The 18607-nt window shown below is 51.1% G+C and overlaps 4 protein-coding genes across 8 annotated transcripts in view; 3 read left to right on the forward strand and 1 right to left on the reverse strand.

Moving 5' to 3' along the window:
- The window catches only part of LOC121439774 (protein phosphatase 1G), a 29520-nt gene extending 26187 nt beyond the window's left edge, over positions 1–3333 (forward strand). The window contains exons 6-10 of the mRNA XM_041640405.1: positions 649–795; positions 1233–1467; positions 1753–1882; positions 2128–2230; positions 2722–3333. Of these exons, the coding sequence (XP_041496339.1) occupies positions 649–795; positions 1233–1467; positions 1753–1882; positions 2128–2230; positions 2722–2925 (819 nt within the window). The 3' untranslated portion in view covers positions 2926–3333. The remainder of the gene's footprint in view (positions 1–648; positions 796–1232; positions 1468–1752; positions 1883–2127; positions 2231–2721) is intronic.
- Positions 3334–3709: 376 nt separating this feature from the next.
- LOC121439652 (zinc finger protein 513) lies at positions 3710–7310 on the forward strand. Of its 2 annotated transcripts, XM_041640215.1 has the most exons (4): positions 3710–4015; positions 4265–4420; positions 5439–6026; positions 6121–7309. In XM_041640215.1, exons 1-4 carry the CDS (start codon positions 3961–3963, stop codon positions 6945–6947), a joined length of 1626 nt encoding a protein of 541 aa, XP_041496149.1. In that variant the 5' UTR covers positions 3710–3960; the 3' UTR covers positions 6948–7309. The 2 variants fall into 2 exon arrangements, with proteins under 2 accessions (XP_041496149.1, XP_041496147.1); XM_041640213.1 differs by lacking the exon at positions 3710–4015 and having other exon boundaries at positions 4042–4420; positions 6121–7310.
- Positions 7311–7354: 44 nt separating this feature from the next.
- On the reverse strand, positions 7355–12886 carry LOC121439653 (sorting nexin-17). The gene is made up of 15 exons (XM_041640216.1): positions 12692–12886; positions 12224–12298; positions 11247–11364; positions 10598–10662; positions 10226–10336; positions 10040–10130; positions 9804–9891; positions 9502–9571; positions 9165–9257; positions 8877–9080; positions 8486–8611; positions 8291–8368; positions 8072–8146; positions 7944–7985; positions 7355–7858 (listed from the first exon to the last, which is right to left on the reverse strand). Exons 1-15 carry the CDS (start codon positions 12752–12754, stop codon positions 7745–7747), a joined length of 1413 nt encoding a protein of 470 aa, XP_041496150.1. The 5' UTR covers positions 12755–12886; the 3' UTR covers positions 7355–7744.
- Positions 12887–13046: 160 nt separating this feature from the next.
- Positions 13047–18518, forward strand: LOC121439552 (translation initiation factor eIF-2B subunit delta). 4 transcript variants are annotated; one of them, XM_041640064.1, is made up of 13 exons: positions 13047–13164; positions 13530–13573; positions 13872–14007; positions 14278–14487; positions 14852–14934; positions 15083–15174; positions 15397–15511; positions 15697–15773; positions 15881–15983; positions 16321–16448; positions 16568–16745; positions 18009–18189; positions 18278–18518. In XM_041640064.1, exons 1-13 carry the CDS (start codon positions 13134–13136, stop codon positions 18475–18477), a joined length of 1578 nt encoding a protein of 525 aa, XP_041495998.1. In that variant the 5' UTR covers positions 13047–13133; the 3' UTR covers positions 18478–18518. The 4 variants fall into 4 exon arrangements, with proteins under 4 accessions (XP_041495998.1, XP_041495999.1, XP_041495996.1 ...); XM_041640065.1 differs by having other exon boundaries at positions 14281–14487; XM_041640062.1 differs by lacking the exon at positions 13047–13164 and having other exon boundaries at positions 13424–13573.
- Positions 18519–18607: the final 89 nt, after the last annotated feature.

The following is an 18607-nucleotide window of genomic DNA, read 5'->3' on the forward strand; positions in this document are numbered from 1 at the left end:
TTGCCAGCCAGGACCTAATTTACCCTCTTCATTTCCCAAGACTCGCTGCATTCTAAGCTGCCTTTGAGTGCATTGTCTTGGACCTTTAACCCCCTTTTCTTTTGTTGATTTAAAATTCAGAAGAATAAATTAAGATTTAAAAATGAACATTTATTTAATTTTGTGTTGTGTACATGTGTGTACCTGAGTGCCAGGGTATGCTCTTAGAAGTTAGAGGACAACTTGAGAGGGTTAGCTTTCTCCTGCCATGTGAGTTCTGAAGACTGAACTTAGGTCACTAGGCTTTACCCAGAGCCAGTTCGCTGGCAATAAAGTGCTTTATTTCTGGCCTTTCAGGATCTGTCTCCTAGAGAGAGAATAGGAAGGCAGTTTTTATTAGTTTGGGTATTTAGGTGTCTCCTTTTCCCAACAATTTATTCTCTGGAAGGTATTCTGACTGGCTGCTTTGATCTTCCCCAGGACTTGTTTTGCTGATGACATCTGTGCCCAGTTCAAAATGTCAATTTATCATGCTTATCCTAGTCTCTCTGCTGCCCCAAATTTTCATGACAACATTGGTTATATCTTTTGAGTCTATGTTGAGGAAGAGGGGCAGAGTGGGGGGTATCTTAGTATCCCAGTCTCAGTATCTTGGAATCTTCCTGGTAGGAATGCAGTGAGGAAGAGGATGGCTACAGCAGTGAGGAGGCAGAGAACGAGGAAGATGAGGATGATACTGAGGAGGCTGAAGAGGATGATGAAGAGGAGGAGGAAGAAGAAGAGATGATGGTACCTGGAATGGAAGGCAAAGAAGAGGTGTGTGGAGGCGGGAACTGTTGATTTTGGAAAGAACAAGAAACAAGTGTAAATCTCCTGATTTGATTTTAAGAAGTATATCCCCTTGCTATTTTAGTCTTGTTTTTGTTTTTCGAGACAGGGTTTCTCTGTAACTTTGGAGCCTGCCCTGAAACTCACTCTGTAGACCAGGCTGGCCTCGAACTCCCAGAGATTCACCTGCCTCTGCCTTCTGAGTGCTGGGATTAAAGACTTGCACCACCACCCCTGGCAATATTTTAGTCTTTAATATAGGAGTATTAATTCTACAATGGGAACTACAAGAGAAATCTGGATAGAATTGCTTTTAAGATGGCAAGGAAACATGCTGTCTCTGGTCAGCTCTTTAGTATAGATGATTGGTGAGGAGTGTGCTCGTGCCTAGACACTCCCACAAGGCTCCCTTTCTTCCTCCTAAGCCTGGTTCTGACAGCGGCACAACAGCAGTGGTGGCTCTGATACGGGGGAAGCAGTTGATTGTGGCCAATGCAGGAGACTCTCGCTGTGTGGTGTCGGAAGCTGGCAAAGCTTTAGATATGTCTTACGACCATAAACCGGAAGATGAAGTGGAGCTGGCACGCATCAAGAATGCTGGTGGCAAGGTCACGATGGATGGGCGTGTCAATGGAGGCCTCAACCTCTCCAGGGCCATTGGTAAGAACTAAGAAGCTATAAGGAAATCTTGGGGTCTTGCCCTCTGTCCCAGATTACCTAACATTCTAAGCCCTGTGCCATTCAGAATAATCGAATAATCGAAAATATCTTTGTGAAATAGTGAAGTTATAGTTCTCACTGTCCTGGATGTTTAAAAAAAAAAAAGGCAGATGAGGTCTGTTCTGATAGCAGCTAGAACTTAGTTCTTTATTCCACTAAGTCATGGACCTGCCTCTAATGTATGTCTGGGAAGCGTTCAAACTGCTAGCCATTCTTACCTTTCAGGAGACCATTTCTACAAGAGGAACAAAAACTTGCCACCTGAGGAACAGATGATTTCTGCCCTTCCTGACATCAAGGTGCTGACTCTCACTGATGACCATGAATTCATGGTCATTGCTTGCGATGGCATCTGGTGAGCACTGGTGAATACCCTTAAATGCCCTTCTGCAACCTTACTTTAAGGCTTGGAGCTACAGTAGGGGGGCAGTAGCTTCAAGGTCAGCTTCTCAGTGAATTAAAGTCACAGAAGCCTAAGGCAGAGCTGAGGAACATTTTTTCAGGTGTTAACATTGGCCTGCATCAGTACTGCTGCCTACATGACTCTTTGCTCTGCCTTGGTGGGACTAAGAATTCTGTCTGTCATTTTTTTGACCCCAGGAACGTGATGAGCAGCCAGGAGGTTGTAGACTTTATTCAATCAAAGATCAGCCAACGTGATGAAAATGGGGAACTTCGGTTATTGTCCTCCATTGTGGAAGAGGTGAGTCTGAAGTTAGAGGAGGATACTACACAGCCACAACTTTTTTTTTTTTTTAAGATTTTATTTATTATGTATACAGTATTCTGCCTGCAGGCCAGAAGAGGGCACCAGATCTTATTACAGATGGTTGTGAGCCACTATATGGTTGCTGGGAATTGAACTCAGGACCTCTGGGAGAGCAGTCAGTGCTCTTAACCGCTGAGCCACCTCTCCAGCCCCACAGCCACAACTTTTTTCTCTCTGAGCTGAGACTTAAGGCTGGGAGTGGTTTTAATCACCCACAGACACTAGAAGACCTTGATTAAAAAGTTGCATCTTTCGTCGTGTCCCTGATGTAACCTTAGGGATCAAAAGTTCACAAGTGTCAGTTTCATAATACCTGCTGCCCATTCCTTCCCTTCTGTGTCAGCAAGGCCAGGCCTTCCTGTGGTGCTCTAGGTTCCCAGGAAAGGGTTCAAACCTTGTGCTAAACTGCCTCAACCTTTTTGTAGCTGCTGGATCAGTGCCTGGCACCAGACACTTCTGGGGACGGTACAGGATGTGACAACATGACATGCATCATCATTTGCTTCAAGCCCCGAAATACAGCAGAGCTCCAGCCAGAGTGTGGCAAGAGGAAACTCGGGGAGGCTCTCTCCGCCGAGGGAGCTGAAGAGAATGGCAACAGTGACAAGAAGAAGGCCAAGCGGGACTAGCAGTTGTCCTGACCCTGCCCACCAGGACTGTTCTCTGAGCCCTTGGACCCAAGACTGAGTTTTGTCTTTTTCTTTTAGCCTTAGCAGTGGTTATGAGGTGTGCAGGGGGAGCTGGGTGGCTTTCCTCAGCCCATTCCAAAGAGGGCTCTCCCTCCACGCGGCAGCCTGGGAGCCTCTGCTGTCCTCTTCAGCCTCATCTTTACTCGGGCTCATCGACGGTCGGTTCTGTGCCTGTGCTCTGTTGTGTTGGAGGGAAGGACTAGTAGTTCTGATTTTTACTCTGTGAACACTTTATTTAAGGACATTCTTTTTTATTGGCGGCTCTGTGACCCCTAGCCGCTTGCACCCGCTCTCTGTTGTACACTTTCGAGCAACACTTTTTCAGACTAAAGGCCAAACAAAACCTAATCGTGCCCACAGTGTCCTTTTTTACTCTCCTACCTTGGCCCCAAACTGGGTCACACGGGGGAGCACATGGGGAGCTCTTGGTGTGTGCCTGCGAGTCAATCCCGCGCGTTTGGCAGGGGGCAGAGAGTGGGAAGCAGGAGCTAAGCCTGCCTGTTGGAGGCAGCCCGGGCACCTCTCACTCTCAGGTGCAACTTCCTAGTTTCGTACGCAGAGGGGGCTGGGCACCTTCTGCCTGGCTGGCTGGTCGGTTTACTCCTGCAGCCTCCAATTGGTCCGCTAGCAGAGCATCACAATCACTTCCCGGTCACGCGGCGTCCGCGTTCCCGTTGTGCATCCCACGAACTACGCGTCCCGTGCGGCTGTGCGGCGGCGGAAGCGGAAGTGGGTACGGAGGTACCAGCTGGTCTCCGGAGGGGGATAGGGGGCTCCATGAATGGAAGCGGCGGCGGCGGCGGGAGCGACCTGAGCTTGGCTCCGGGGCCAGGGCCGGGGGCTGCCCAGGGCCCGCACTGGTGTATGGGGGCGGCTCCTGGACCCTGAAAGCGAGGGTCGGCGACTGGGCCGAACTGGGAGGGGCGGGGCCGGGCGGCCTCGGGCCGGAGGCGCGTCGGGCTGGAGCCGGTCACGATGCCCCGGAGGAAGCAAAGCCACCCGCAGCCCGTGAAATGCGAGGGGGTCAAAGGTCAGGGGTCAGGGGCCTTGAGCGGGGAGGAACAGGGGTGGGGTCAGTAGAGTGGGCTCAGGTCTGGGTGGAGAGGGACTCCTGAGGTTTTGGGTCGGATGATATGGCCTCACATCTACCTCCAAAGTATTAAGGGAACCTGAGAGGGTCAGCGAGTATGGGAAGTGCAGTTTACAATGGCTGGCTCCCTGGTTCGGATTATGAGCACGGCTTGGGAGGGAGAGTCCACAAACTCCGTCCTCTCTTTAGTGGATACTGAAGATTCCTTCGATGAAGGACCTGGGGCCCTGGTGTTGGAGAGTGATTTGCTACTAGGCCAAGATCTGGAGTTTGAGGAGGAAGAGGAAGAGGAGGAAGGTGACGGCCACAACGACCAGCTCATGGGTTTTGAGAGAGACTCCGAAGGTGTGTTTAGGGGTCGTGGTTAAGGATTAGTGGCTATTAGTGGTGACTCAAGTCTTTTAGAAGTCAGCGTCAGTGACCAAGACACCACTTCCTGCTACAGTGTAGGAATGGCTTGGTTTCCCACTTAATTACTTGGTTTGCTTGAGGGTCCCTCAGCAGCAGCATTTTGCTGCGGCGAAGTTCTGGGTCCGGGTTGAGTGTCATGAATACAAAGATGAGTGACCATGGTCAGAGTTAGTGCCCTTTTAATAACCTTGCCCCTCGCCCCATTCCTTGTATGTACTCCTCAGGAGATGCCTGGAAGGGACTTCTGTAAATAAGCTAGTCTTTGACCTGTAGCGGCAGATCCTTTGTACTAAAAGGTTGCCATTTCCACTCTTTTCTTCCCCAAATATTTTTAAGACGGGGAGTGAACGAACCCCCATATAAAAGAGTCTACTAGCCAGGCAGCAGTGGAATACGCCTTTAATCCCAGCACTCGGGAGGCAGAGGCAGGCGAATCTCTGGGAGTTCGAGGCCAGCCTGGTCTACAAGAGCTAGTTCCAGGACAGGGTCCAAAGCTACAGAGAAACCCTGTCTCGAAAAACAATGTAATTTGCATTACATTGTTTCCACTTGCTCCAAATTGTCCCGCCTTGAGATGGGTTTCATTTTATTGTCAGCTGTGCTTACTAAAAGGGGCTCAGGGACTTTTGTATTTTTACTTTATCTCAAGAATTAATGCTGTCAGCCTGTACCTTCTTCAAGTCCTTGATCTTTTCCATTTAGCAGAAACGGTGTGTGGGGGTCAACCTTATTGTCAGTAATTAGGCTCAAAGAGGTAGATAGATGGAGTGTTCTGAGGTCTCTATAGGGAAACAAATTCCTGGGAGAGATCTAAAAGGTTTTGTTTTTATAAAATGAAGGGTGGGGCTGCTAAGTGCGGCCATAAGGGAGAAATGACAATTTGGAACTTAGACTTCCAAACCATGTTGTTTTTTTGGTGTTTTTTTCCTCCCCCTTATTTCTGTCTCACCAGGAGACTCTCAGGGGGCCAGACCTCGACTTCCCTATGGGCTGAGTGACGACGAGTCTGGGGGCGGCCGGGCACTAAGTGCGGAGAGTGAAGTTGAAGAACCAGCCAGGGGTCCAGGGGAGGCCAGGGGTGAGAGGCCAGGCCCAGCCTGCCAGCTGTGTGGGGGGCCGACAGGTGAGGGGCCGTGTTGTGGGGCAGGAGGGCCGGGTGGGGGGCCCCCGCTGCCCCCACGGCTTCTGTACTCATGCCGCCTCTGCGCCTTCGTGTCCCACTACTCGAGCCACCTGAAGCGGCACATGCAGACACACAGCGGGGAGAAGCCGTTCCGCTGTGGCCGCTGCCCCTACGCCTCAGCCCAGCTCGTCAACCTGACACGACATACCCGCACCCATACTGGCGAGAAGCCCTACCGCTGTCCCCACTGCCCCTTTGCCTGCAGCAGCCTGGGCAACCTGAGGCGGCATCAGCGCACCCACACGGGGCCTCCCACTCCTCCCTGCCCGACCTGTGGCTTCCGATGCTGTGCTCCACGACCAACCCGGCCTCCCAGTCCCACAGAGCAGGAGGGGACAATGCCCCGGCGATCTGAAGGTAAGCAGACCAGCAGAGATCCTGGGGCGTGGGGCGTGGGTGGGTAGTAAGATGGATACTTGGAGTCATAGCCCATGTCTCATTGTTCCCACAGATGCTCTGCTCCTTCCAGACTTGAGCCTCCATGTGCCACCAGGTGGTACCAGCTACCTACCAGACTGTGGGCAGCTACGGGGTGAAGGGGAGGGTTTGTGTGGAACTGGATCAGAACCACTGCCAGAGCTGCTGTTCCCTTGGACATGCCGGGGTTGTGGACAAGAACTGGAGGAGGGTGAGGGCAGCAGGTTGGGAACTGCCATGTGTGGGCGTTGCATGCGAGGAGAGGCTGGAGGGGGTGCCAGTGGGGGACCCCAGGGCCCCAGTGACAAAGGCTTCGCCTGTAGTCTCTGCCCTTTTGCCACTCACTATCCCAACCACCTGGCTCGGCACATGAAGACCCACAGTGGTGAGAAACCCTTCCGCTGTGCCCGCTGTCCCTATGCCTCTGCTCATCTGGATAACCTGAAACGGCACCAGCGTGTCCACACAGGAGAGAAGCCCTACAAGTGCCCCCTCTGTCCGTACGCCTGTGGAAACCTGGCCAACCTCAAGCGTCATGGTCGCATTCACTCTGGTGACAAACCTTTTCGGTGTAGCCTCTGCAACTACAGCTGCAACCAGAGTATGAACCTCAAACGTCATATGCTGCGCCATACGGGCGAGAAGCCCTTCCGCTGTGCCACCTGCGCCTACACCACAGGCCACTGGGACAACTACAAGCGCCATCAGAAAGTGCATGGCCATGGTGGGGCAGGAGGACCTGGTCTCTCTGCCCCCGAGGGCTGGGCCCCACCTCATAGCCCACCCTCTGTTATGAGCACTCGGGGGCCGGCAGCCCTGGGTGCTACTGGTAGCAGGGCTCTCCATACAGACTCACCTTGAACTAGGTTCTTTTACCTGGGGTCCTAGGAATTAGCCCTGACTCTCCTGCATTTTATACAAATGGACTAGAAACCACCTTCCCCTTCCTCCCCCGCTGGCCAGGGGCTCCACACAGACTAACCTAGGCGCTATATGGATTAGCCTCAATCAAATGAGCAGGGGGCCATATGGACCAGGGGGCCTGGTCTTGGCTCATGTACTTAATTTAATGAGCTCAGTGATTAGGACCTTGGATTCACTGTCACTGTTCCCAGGGGCCATGGATATGAATTGGTTGGGGACTGCCCAGCCTCTCACCTGTTTTAACTTATTTCAGTGCTTTATAATAAAGGAAACACTAACAAAGCCATGTCTATGCTGAATTGGCAATGGCACACAGGCCTTACCCTTAGTGAGGGAACCAGAGGTAGGCAGCAGTCAGGCTGAGTTTAATGATGGGGAGTTGGTCAGACCATTCACAGACCTCTGCCCACCCTTTGCCCATGGCCTGGCCCTAAAAAGCCAGAGACAGCCCATGGGGAGCACTATCTCCTCCCCAAGGCAAGCAGTCCTGGTCCCTTGGACTTTGTGCAAAATACTAAATGCTAATTTGGCATAAAGAGCCAGCTCTGAAAAAGAGTGATCTTTTGTGTAGCCAGCCCAGGAAAAGGAAGGTAGGTTAGGAGGCCCCTGGCCAAAAGGAAAAAAAAAAGTAGGAAGGGAGTAGGAAAAGACTCCCCTAATTTGGGAGCATAGGCACAGGGCAAGTTTGTGTAAATTTCCTCTGGGGTAGAGGGCAGACATCCAGGCAGCTGAGATTACAGATCCTCATCTCCAATGCCCTCGAAGGCGAAATTGCCATGGATGGCACTGGCACTGGCATCTGTGCTGGGACTGCCAATTCCCCGCAAGCTCACGGCACTCAGCTTACTCTGTAACAGAGGTGGGAGGAGGGTCAGAGGGCAGCAGCCTGTGTGCCAGCCCCTTGCAGTCAACCTCACCAACCCAGTAACTCACTGAGAGTTTGACCATGGATTCCCGACTGGCGTCTGGTGACTCCTGGGAAGAGGAGGCAGATCAGTTAGGTTTAGGAACGGATGGGAAGGCAGGGCTAGGAGCCAAGGCACTGATGGACATTAACTTACGAGCAATGGTGGAGACTTCACTGCTTGCTGGCTGTCTGAACGTTTCAGGGTACCCCCTACTCGCCGACGCAGCATCTAAGGACAGATCCAAAATGTTGCTAAAGGGCATAAACCTCCTCAGAGCCCAGCCTCTTCCCCTTCCTCCCAAGAGAAACCTCATTCCCAGAACTCAACAGGAGAGCACGGCCACACAACTGCTTGGCCTCTGGTGCCATTTACCTTCCTGATACTGCCCCCGGACTTCTTCACCATCAGCTCGTCCACCATGGACTGCAAGCAGATGCTCATCATAATAGCCTGAGGGGAAGAAGCTCAGCCTGATTAGAGATACTATCCCTAGCCAGATCTCCTAACAAAGGCTCCCATTCACAAGGAGTCCTGGAAGCTTAGACTTAGGGACCTATGGGCTCACACCTGTGGGCTGGTGATGGTGACCCACTGTAGCCGGTCCTTGCTCATGAGGTATTCGAAAGCCAGTTCCAGACGCACCTCACCCCGACCCCGGCTAGGACTGCTCGTGCTTCCACTGGGGAGTGGCACCTAAAAGAAGAATAGGACTCGGGCTGATTTCATTGTGGTCAAGTTGTGGACCTCTGCAGCCTGGGATCGCAAGGCTTGCCAGGTCCCATCTCAGAAGGCCTTCCCTCTCATCCCAAGTCACAGAAGAAAGTCAGGTGTGCTAATCCTAAGCCTTGAAAAGGCAGGAGGATCATGAGTTCAAGGATAACTGGCCTACATAGTTCCAGGTCAGTAATAGGGACATGACTAGAAGTTGTCTCAAAAACAGAAACAAAACTCAACTTACAGAGGAGGTGACCCGCCAGCATCGCATGCGGGTAACCCGGAAAGAGCCTTCACGGAGTTGCTGGCCAGGCAGTCGCAGCTGGAGACTGAGCTCACTGTTGCCTGCGCTGACTACCACAGGGCAGTCCTTCTCTGGAAAGTCAGCCACACAGGCATCAAAGCGCAGGTAGCCATAGTGCCTCAGGGTTTGCGCCAGTCGTAAGAACTGAAAGATGGTCACCGAGCGTGCTTAGTCACGAGGGGGTAGCGCAGACTTGGCTGTTCAGGGGAGACAGGGCAAAAAGCTCACCTCCTTCTTGGAGACTTTGTCTTGCAGAGATTTGAGCTGCCGGTGCTGCTCTTTGGTGACCAGGATCCACCCATGCTCAATATCGGACACCGTCTACATACAGCGGAGACAATGAATGAGGCTGGAGCTTCAATGCAGTAATCAACATGAGTTGAGAAGCACCTGCGTGAGACCCTGATTTTTATCAGTTCAGAGAGGCGGAGTGTGCTAGGAGCTCTGATCATGTTCAACGAACTTCCCCGTGAATGGGGACCAAAGACATGGAAGGAGTTTTCTTGGGAAAATGGAGTACCATAGTCATTTCAGGGCAAGGGTTCTGACGTAGCTCTAGGCTCACCTGAGCATAAAGCAGGTTCAGGCCAACCCGGTTCTCCATGACATCGTCGTCATAGGCAGAGTCCCAGTAACTGTGAGGCCAAGGGGTGGAAAGGAGTAAGGGGGCTACACTGGGGTAAGGGGGTAAGGCAAAGGCAGGATGGAAATGGGAAAACAGAAGTAATTGCAACTATGGGCTAATTCACTGTAGTACACTGGAAGGAGGATGGGAGGTGTGGGTAAAACATCCAGCATTACTCCCTTGGCCAGATGAAGCCCCCCTCAGCATGTGGCCAGCAATCCAACCCAGGCCCGGGCCCTGACCTCTTTCTTAGCACAATCTTGTACTCGTGACTCCGAAGACTGGTGACAGATACATAAGGCAGCTCAAACTCCTGCAGCTTCCGTACAACTGTGGATTAAAAAAGAAAAGTGTGGTCAGACTAAAGAGGAAAGGAAACCAATGGAAGTGCTTTGAGGAAATGTTCCCTTCTGACAAGAGGCAGACGGAACTCACTGCCACAAGCAGTGCTCAAGCGGTAAGGGCCAGAGACACTCACAAGAAAAGGCTCCATCCTCTTTTTCTCGAACAAGGAAGAGACTAAAATACCCGATCAAGTCATCCGGAAGATCCAGCTTTGCAGCCACAGCCTGGGAACAGGAAGTACAGCTTATCCAACCGGCTAGTTCCAGTGCAGGACTTGGTGCTCAGTGGGCAGAGGGGCTGCACTAAACATGCATCTCACCTCCAGGACATCTTCAGTCTGGTCAGACGTTAACACATTGACCAGAACTTTCTGTCCATTGCTGAGAAGTACTTCCAAGGAAACCTCCTCTGTGGGGACTTGCTGTGTCTCCTGTATGGACAGACAAGGACGGGAGGCACTACCTTATTAGTGTAGGCCTAGGGTCCTGCTTAGATGCACCCTAACTTCCTAACCCCGCTGGTGTGGTTCTTAAACTCAGACTGGACTTCTGAATTTCAGTGGTGCAACAGAAGCTTTGTTCCATTAAAAAAAACAAAACAAATCAAAAAACTTCTTTTGAATGCCAGATAATAACCTTGTAATTAAAATGACATGGTCCCCCATCAGGTCTTTCTCTTAAATAGGGGTTACCTGTTGGGCCCGACGTAGAAAACTATTAAAGGTCTCACTGCTCCCAAGCAATGGGTCTTGCCGAACTGTGGGGTCAAGAGAATGATATCATAGTAACTTAGGACTCACTCTTGGCTTCCCCAAGTCCTCTTCTTCGTAAGTACCCCAACCCCATTTCCTGGGCTGATGGTGGCCTGCCATATCCCCCATCTGGCCTCACCTCACACACAGTTTGTATAAATTCTTCACGTGCCCTACCCTTGGCTGCCATCTAGTTGAGTCTAGTCTACAGAACTAGGGAAATAACAATGACGTTAACCTAAAGCATATCTGATACAAAGTTCTCCCCGCCCATCTAAAGTACTCCTAAAACTAGTGTTACAGCCAGGCAGGCGGTGGTGGCACACGCCTGTAATTCCAGCATTTGGGAAACAGAGGCAGGCAGATGTCTCTGAGTTTGAGGACAGCCAAAGCTATACGGAGAAACCCTGTCTTCAAAAAAACAGCTAGTATTCTACTAGTAATTCCAGGTTGCTTTACTAGTCTGGAGTTTCAAATCCGTGAGGGCACTTTACTAATTAGGGAACATCAGACAGGAGGCTTTCTAACTATGACAGAGCCACCTGACTTACTCTCTTCCCAGGGTCCTCGAGCTCATCCATCCACTCACCAGCTTGCATGTATTTCTCTAACTGCTCTCGCCTCTGTTCTACCTCTGCAGGCGTCAGAGAGAAAAGCTTCTTTGGGGGGAACGCAGGAAGCACATTGGCCCCATACTCCTTCCGAAGCTATGTGGAGAGAGAGAGAAAGAGAAAATTCTTCACGTAAGCGGATAAGTGGCAATTGAGACTCGCCAAGTCCTGAGTTCTCCTCTCCAAGTGGTCATCTGAGGAAAGATGACTTTGGAAGAGTCAGGATCTCATGGATCCTGGGTATAAATTCTTAGATATATTAATATGTATAAGCACCTCCACACTGTAGGGTGGGTTTTCATGGTCCAGGAGCCCCTTCGATGTCTCTAACAAGACTGTTTACTGAACCCTCACAGGAAGTAGACAACATTTACAGGGAACATCCATGCGCACAAATAAAGTCACAGTATACTCACACAGTGTATGGAAGGGACTTTGCTAATTGACTAGTTTTCATTTGGAGAAATTAGGTAACTTGCTCAGGACTGACAACTAGCTGTCAGTAGAACGAGGGCTGTCTACCGAGTACCGTGAGGAATGGAAACATTGTATCACAGATACAAGACTATCCGAACAGTTACACATGAAAGAAGCCTAGAACGAGCAAAGGAATCAGTGAACGGTTTGCAGTAAGGAGGGAAACGAATTTCAAAGTTCTAGGTTGGAGTGACAGAAGGAACGTGCTTGGGCTAATTGGCTTCGTTTTGGCTTTTTTTTTTTTTTCATGCAGGGCAAAGGATGAAAAAGCAGTTCAGAAAAGAAGGAAGGTGGGCGTGATTATAGGGAGGAGCAGGTACTGTGGGACAACTTGCTTAGGGAGGTCCCCCGAATGTCATGCTAACAAGACACACCTTCCACTGTGGCAGGGGTTAAAGGTGAATGCAGTGAAAGGGAACTAATGTCCATGAGTATGGAAGGGCTTGAAGCTGCATCTAGATAGGGGTTCTCCTCCCACCTGCTCGTGCAGCCCCAGGAGCTGGCTGTAGCGCACCCGACAGTGCAGGACTCCATTCACGTGAATGTTATAGGCCTGAGGACACAAAAGCAGGCAAACAGCTCAGGGTCGAAGTCCGAATCACCTCTTGCCCCCAGAAGTCTGGCCGTCTGCGCAACGTGCCGAAACTTCCCAGGACGTGGCCTGTTTTCTCTTCCCCCCGGGGCCAGGTTCCAAGCAGAAGGCCCAGTGCAGGGGAAATTCGGGCGCTTGTGCGGCAGTCTCCCTCCCGGAGATGACAGTAATGCCCACCACCAGTCGCGGCCTGGCCGGGGAAAGGAATCGCCCAAAGAACCTATTGGAGCTTGGGATGACTTCTGTACGAAGCTGAGACGTGAGATGGCTTCCAGGGAGGTTCGAAGGCTGGAGGCCGCTCCGAGGGCTCCGGCCCGTTATCCCCGCCCCGGCCCAGCTCTAGCAGCTCCTCACCACGTAGGCGGAGCCGCCGCTGTCCCCGCTGCGGGACTCGGTTTCAGGAATGGAAAAGTGCATGTTCCCTAAGGCAGAGCTCCGGACTACCAGGGCCGTAGCGGCTCTGGTCGCTCGCCTCCGCCACTCAGCGAGTCTCCGCAGCTCAGCTCGCCATTTTGGGGGGCCTGAACTCCGAGGTGGGAAGGCTGTAGGACGTAGGCTCTGCGAGCAACCACCTCGGCATGCTGGGAGCTGTAGTCGAAGGCCAAAGACTATCCTAATTGGTAGCCCAAAGTCCTATGGTCCTCACCACGACCCGTAGTCCGGGGCGGGACCCAGTGCACGCCGGAAGTTGTAGTCCTCTGGGGATTAACTCCGCCGGAGGCGGCAGAGGAGCCTGTAACCCAGGTGGCGCTGTAGTTTGAGTGACCTCGGCGGGAGGAGCCTAGGACCGACAGTCATGGCTGCGGTGGCGGTGGCCGTTCGCGAAGGTAAGTGAAAGGCTGGATGCACCAACTGGTACAGGGGCAGATGAGCGTCTGGTCGCTGGTGCGGAGCCCTGAGTGCCTTTGGGCCTTGCCTCCCAGTTTCTGCGCATCCCCGGACTGGTTTATATGATCTAGGGCGCAGCTCGGTGCTGCTTGCCGGCTGTTCCCAGAAGGGTGACTGACCCTTTTCCTCCCCCGCCCGTCCTTTGATCCTGCCGCGCAGTGCGTCCCCACGCGGAACCCGGAGCGCCTGGCGCCGGGCCCCCGAGCTGTGGTCATGCCAACCCAGCAGCCTACTGCGCCGACAAGTCTCCCCAAGCCCTCCCGGAGCCTCTCTGGCTCACTTTGTGCCCTGTTTTCTGATGCAGAGTCCAGATCCGAGATGAAAACAGAACTTTCTCCTCGGCCAGGGGTAAGTGAGGGAGACCTCCCAAGTCGCCTGTCAAGCGCTGCATAGAAAGCTGTGTCACCTTTCAGCCCCGTCTCCCGTCCCTTTTCAGTTCATTTCTCAGTAGAACCAGATTTTTACAGAGTTTAACAGTATGTAACTATGGCTCTGAAGAAGTTTCTCTCCGTATGAGATATAGACTTGTAACAGAAGTCAGAAAGGATTAGGGACTTAACCTTGTGGGAATCTAGTACGCATCCAGTAGTGTTGATACACCTTTGGCATTGCCTGGGGAAGAGCAGTTACTGTGTCTATGTCTCAGGCAGCGGGGCGGGAGATGACCCAAGAAGAGAAGCTTCAGCTTCGGAAAGAAAAGAAACAGCAGAAGAAGAAGCGGAAGGAGGAAAAGGGGGCAGACCAAGACGCTGGCTCTACCGTATCTGCAGCTCAGCGGCAAGGTGCGGCGACTCTTTAAAGACCTGGGGTAGGACACTGGTTGAGGGATTTGGTGGGGAAGACAGAACAAAGTTGATCTGAGCAAGTACAGAAGAGATTATGTGGGAGGCAGAGACAAATGAGGCCAGCCTAGTCTACACAGTGAATTCCAGGCCAGCCAGTGATATATAAAGTGACAAAAAAAAAAAAAAGGTGGTGGCGGGGAGAGGGATGGGGAGAACATTGGTTGGGACAGAGACCATCCTTAAGCTTGGACTTCTTCCTGTCTTTAGTAGACCCAACCAGAGAACTCCCAGGACCCGGTAGTCAGTCGGGAGGCACTGCTGGGGAGAAAGTTCCAGCTGGCCGGAGTAAGGCCGAACTTCGTGCTGAAAGGAGAGCCAAGCAGGAGGCAGAGCGGGCCCTGAAACAGGCAAGGAAAGGGGAACAAGAAGGGCCCCCTCCTCAGGCCTGCCCCAGTACAGCTGGAGAAGCCTCAGCAGGTATCTTCTTTTCTTGTTAAAACTCCAATTTCTCCAACTTCTTGTGCCAGCATGGACTCCCGTTCTTACCTTAGGAGACAGAGTTTGAACTTTTTCTGTTGACTCTTCCTGCTCCATCTTCCCAACTTATTAATTTCCTGCTGTCCCATATGCACTAAAAACACATGTCAAGGCCAGGCAGTGGTGGCTCACACCTTTAACTACAGCACTTGGGATCCTGGGGCTGGCAGATCTCAGTTCAAGCCCAGCCTGGTCTACAGAGTGAGTTCCAGGACAGTCAGGACTGTTACACAGAGAAACCCCGTCTCAAAAAACCAAAAATAAAATAAAACAAAAACAAAAAAAACATTCCATTAACTTCCAGGTGTGAAGCGCCTCCCGGAGCCCACCCAGGTCAACGACCCCTCACCTCCAAGGAGGCTTACTAGAAAGCCAGAGAGACAGCAGGTAGGGAGTGCCAAAGTGCCCTAGCAAAGTAAAGGGCTGGAAACACCCTGAGCAGTGGGGTCAAAAAAGTGAGTTTACTTTCTTTCCAGCTCTGTCCCGGAAGTTTTGAACTCTGAACTATTGGTCACATTCCTTTGGTTTTGTCAAGGTTCCTACACGAAAGGATTATGGATCCAAAGTCAGTCTCTTCTCCCACCTACCCCAGTACAGCAGACAAAACTCCTTGACCCAGTACATGAGGTAGGATCTTAGGGAAATTGTTCTAAGTCTAGGAGGTTGAGGAACCCAGTGTTAAAAGTAGCTGGAAATTAGAGATGACGTGGGGGGGGGGGGTACAACTCAGGGTGAATCTACAAGAATCGGGGAGTCTGTACTAGTGAAGAGGGTTCCTTCTCATCAGGGGCATGGGGCAAGAGGCACTCAAGTTCCCTTAAAAAGTATGTGACACCACCATCCCATCAGCGTCCCATCCTCTGTGATCCACCCAGCCATGGTGCGACTCGGTCTGCAGTACTCCCAGGGCCTCATCAGTGGCTCCAATGCCCGGTGCATTGCACTCCTCCACGCCTTGCAGCAGGTATGTCCTGTTCTCTGTCTCTGCCTGACTCTGCAGGACTACCCAGCATGTCTCCCCAAAGTCATCTCTGGGGCAGAGAAGTAACAACTCACACGCTGAACACTTTCCTAATGAAGCTTGCCTCTGCCCCGTTTCAGAGACCTTCGTTAGGGGGCATTTTGCTGATCTGAGTGTGTATTCTTTAGGTGATTCAGGATTACACAACACCTCCCAGTGAGGAACTCTCCAGGGATCTTGTAAATAAACTAAAACCCTACATCAGGTGAGCACAGCCGTGCAGGGCCTTTATTTATGCCCATCATTATTTTCATCCTGCTGTTCTCTTTAAGTCCTAACCAGTTGCACAAACTTGAGGTATTGTTGTTGCAGCTTCCTGGCCCAGTGCCGCCCCCTGTCGGCAAGCATGTGCAACGCCATCAAGTTCCTTAACAAGGAAATCACTGGCATGAGCAGCTCCAAGCGGGAAGAGGAGGTGATGAAGGGTTCTGGGAACGGGAAAGGCATGTGCCTGTGGTTAGGATAAACAGCACATTCCAAACTCTCAAAAGACATGTGTTAGCATGCCACATGACCCTAGTCACTGCCTAGGGAAGTGACTTGCGCTCTTGGCATATTGGGGCCCAGTTCAGGCCCATTGTTATGTATTTATTCAAGCATATGGCATGATTTTTGCTTTGAGATAGTCTATGTAGTCTCGATTGTGTCCTGGATCTTGTTATATAGACCAAGTTGGCTCAGACTCAGGGATCCTTCTGCTTCCTGAGCAATGGGATCAAAGGTGTGTGCCACCATGCTCTCTTGACACTTAGGCCAAGTCAGAACTTAGAGAAGCCATCGATCGGTATATGCAAGAGAAGATCGTGCTTGCAGCTCAGGCAATTTCACGATTTGCTTCTAAGAAGATCAGTAATGGGGACGTGATCCTGGTATATGGATGGTATGGTCAACACCTGACTGAGAAAACTGGGGAGGGGAACGGTCAAGAGAAATGCCTGCCCCTTGCCTTTGCAAACAGGCTGGCCACCAGTTAGTCACACTTTTCTCCTCCATATCTAGCTCCTCTCTAGTGTCACGGATTCTTCAGGAAGCATGGGTTGAGGGTAAGCAGTTTCGAGTGGTGGTGGTGGACAGCCGGCCCCGACTTGAGGGAAGGCACATGCTCCGTTCTCTTGTCCGTGCTGGGGTCCCAACTTCCTACCTGCTGATTCCTGCAGCCTCCTATGTGCTCCCAGAGGTGAGGGTTCTCACAAAAAAGGAACTTTGAGGATAAAGGGAAAGAATGTAGTAATACAGGCATAATCTTTTATTCTTTTTTTTTTTTTACATTTATTTATTATTCATTGTGAAGGAGTAGGGGAGTGAAGGATGTGAGGGTGGGGGTTGACAAAGGCAGAATGCTCTGGCTCCATGTGGAGTCAGAGAACACCTTTTGGAAGAGTCAGTTTTCTTTCCACCATTTACATCCTGAGGATAGAACTCAGATGGTCAGGGTCGGCAATGACTTCACCCATTGAGCCATCTCATAGCCCTTGCCTTTTTATTTTTTTTTATTTATTTTTTATTTTTTTTGATTTTTCAAGACAGGGTTTCTCTGTAGCTTTGGTTCCTGGGTTCCTGTCCTGGAACTAGCTCTTGTAGACCAGGCTGGCCTCGAACTCACAGAGATCCACCTGCCTCTGCCTCCCTTGCCTTTTTATTATTATGGCCTTGTTATATTATTATAATTATTGTTTTCTTGAGACAGGGTTTCTCATATAACCTATTTATTTATTTTGGAGACAGGGTCTCATTATGTAGTCCTGGCTGGCCTGGACTCAGAGCTCTGCTTGCCTTTGCCTCCCGAGTACTGGGATTGAAGGTATAAACCACCAAACCCAACATCTTTTATCCTTAATAGAAAAAAGCAACTAGCTGCCCTATATAACCTGGTAATCTCAGCACTTGGGAGGCAGAAGCAGGTAGATCTGAGTTCAAGACCAGCCTGGTCTACAGAGTTCCAGAACAGCCAGGACTACACAGAGAAACCCTGCCTTGAAAAACCAAAAAAAAGTAGGGGAGAGGGAGCTGGAGAGATGGCCCAGAGGTTAAGAGCACTGGCTCCGCTTCCAGAGGTCCTGAGTTCAATTCCCAGCAACCACATCGTGGCTCACAACCATCTGTAATGAGATCTGGTGCCCTCTTCTGGTGCGCAGGCAAAACACTGCATAAATAATAAGTAGATAGATAGATGATAGATAGATAAAAGAAAAATTCAACTGCTCCATGCAACAGCACAGTCTAGTTATTAGAAGAAATCCTATTAATATAGTAGCCACTAAAATGAACAGGGCAGTTTCCCTGTTCTGGGATGATACAAGATGGCAGGGTGTTCTCTAAGAGCAGCCAACATGGTTTGTTGCTTAGTGCTGCTGCTCTGCACAGTAGCAGGGGACCTTGTTATATACTGATAGAACATGACATTTTTTTCTTCCCTTTCCTCATTGTCCAAAACAAACAGGTTTCCAAGGTGCTATTGGGAGCTCACGCACTCCTGGCCAATGGATCTGTGATGTCTCGGGTAGGGACAGCACAGTTGGCCCTCGTAGCTCGAGCACATAATGTTCCAGTACTGGTCTGCTGTGAAACATACAAGTTCTGTGAACGTGTGCAGACTGATGCCTTTGTCTCTAACGAGCTAGGTGAGTAGAGTAGAACTGAGGTTTTCAGGGACCGGAGAAGCCTTGAGGGGGAGGGAAAGTTAAACCGTGCCACTTCTCTTCATGGCAGATGACCCCGATGATCTACAGTGTAAGCGGGGAGAACAGGCGGTCTTGGCGAACTGGCAGAACCATCCATCGCTCCGGTTATTGAATCTGGTCTATGACGTGACTCCCCCTGAGCTCGTGGATCTGGTGATCACAGAACTGGGCATGATCCCTTGTAGCTCTGTGCCTGTTGTCCTTCGAGTCAAGAGCAGTGACCAGTGAAAGGGAGCAAGGGCCAATAAAAACTTACCCGATCGCCATAACTCTACTGGCTTTGTATTTCTTTGAGCATCTCTACCTCTGGCCCTGCAACCCCTCATCATCCACTGTGAAGCTCTCTGTGGAAACCCTT

Source organism: Microtus oregoni, unplaced genomic scaffold, assembly GCF_018167655.1.
Source record: "Microtus oregoni isolate MIOR12 unplaced genomic scaffold, Mior012 000062F_ref0000492, whole genome shotgun sequence".
NCBI lineage: Eukaryota > Metazoa > Chordata > Mammalia > Rodentia > Cricetidae > Microtus > Microtus oregoni.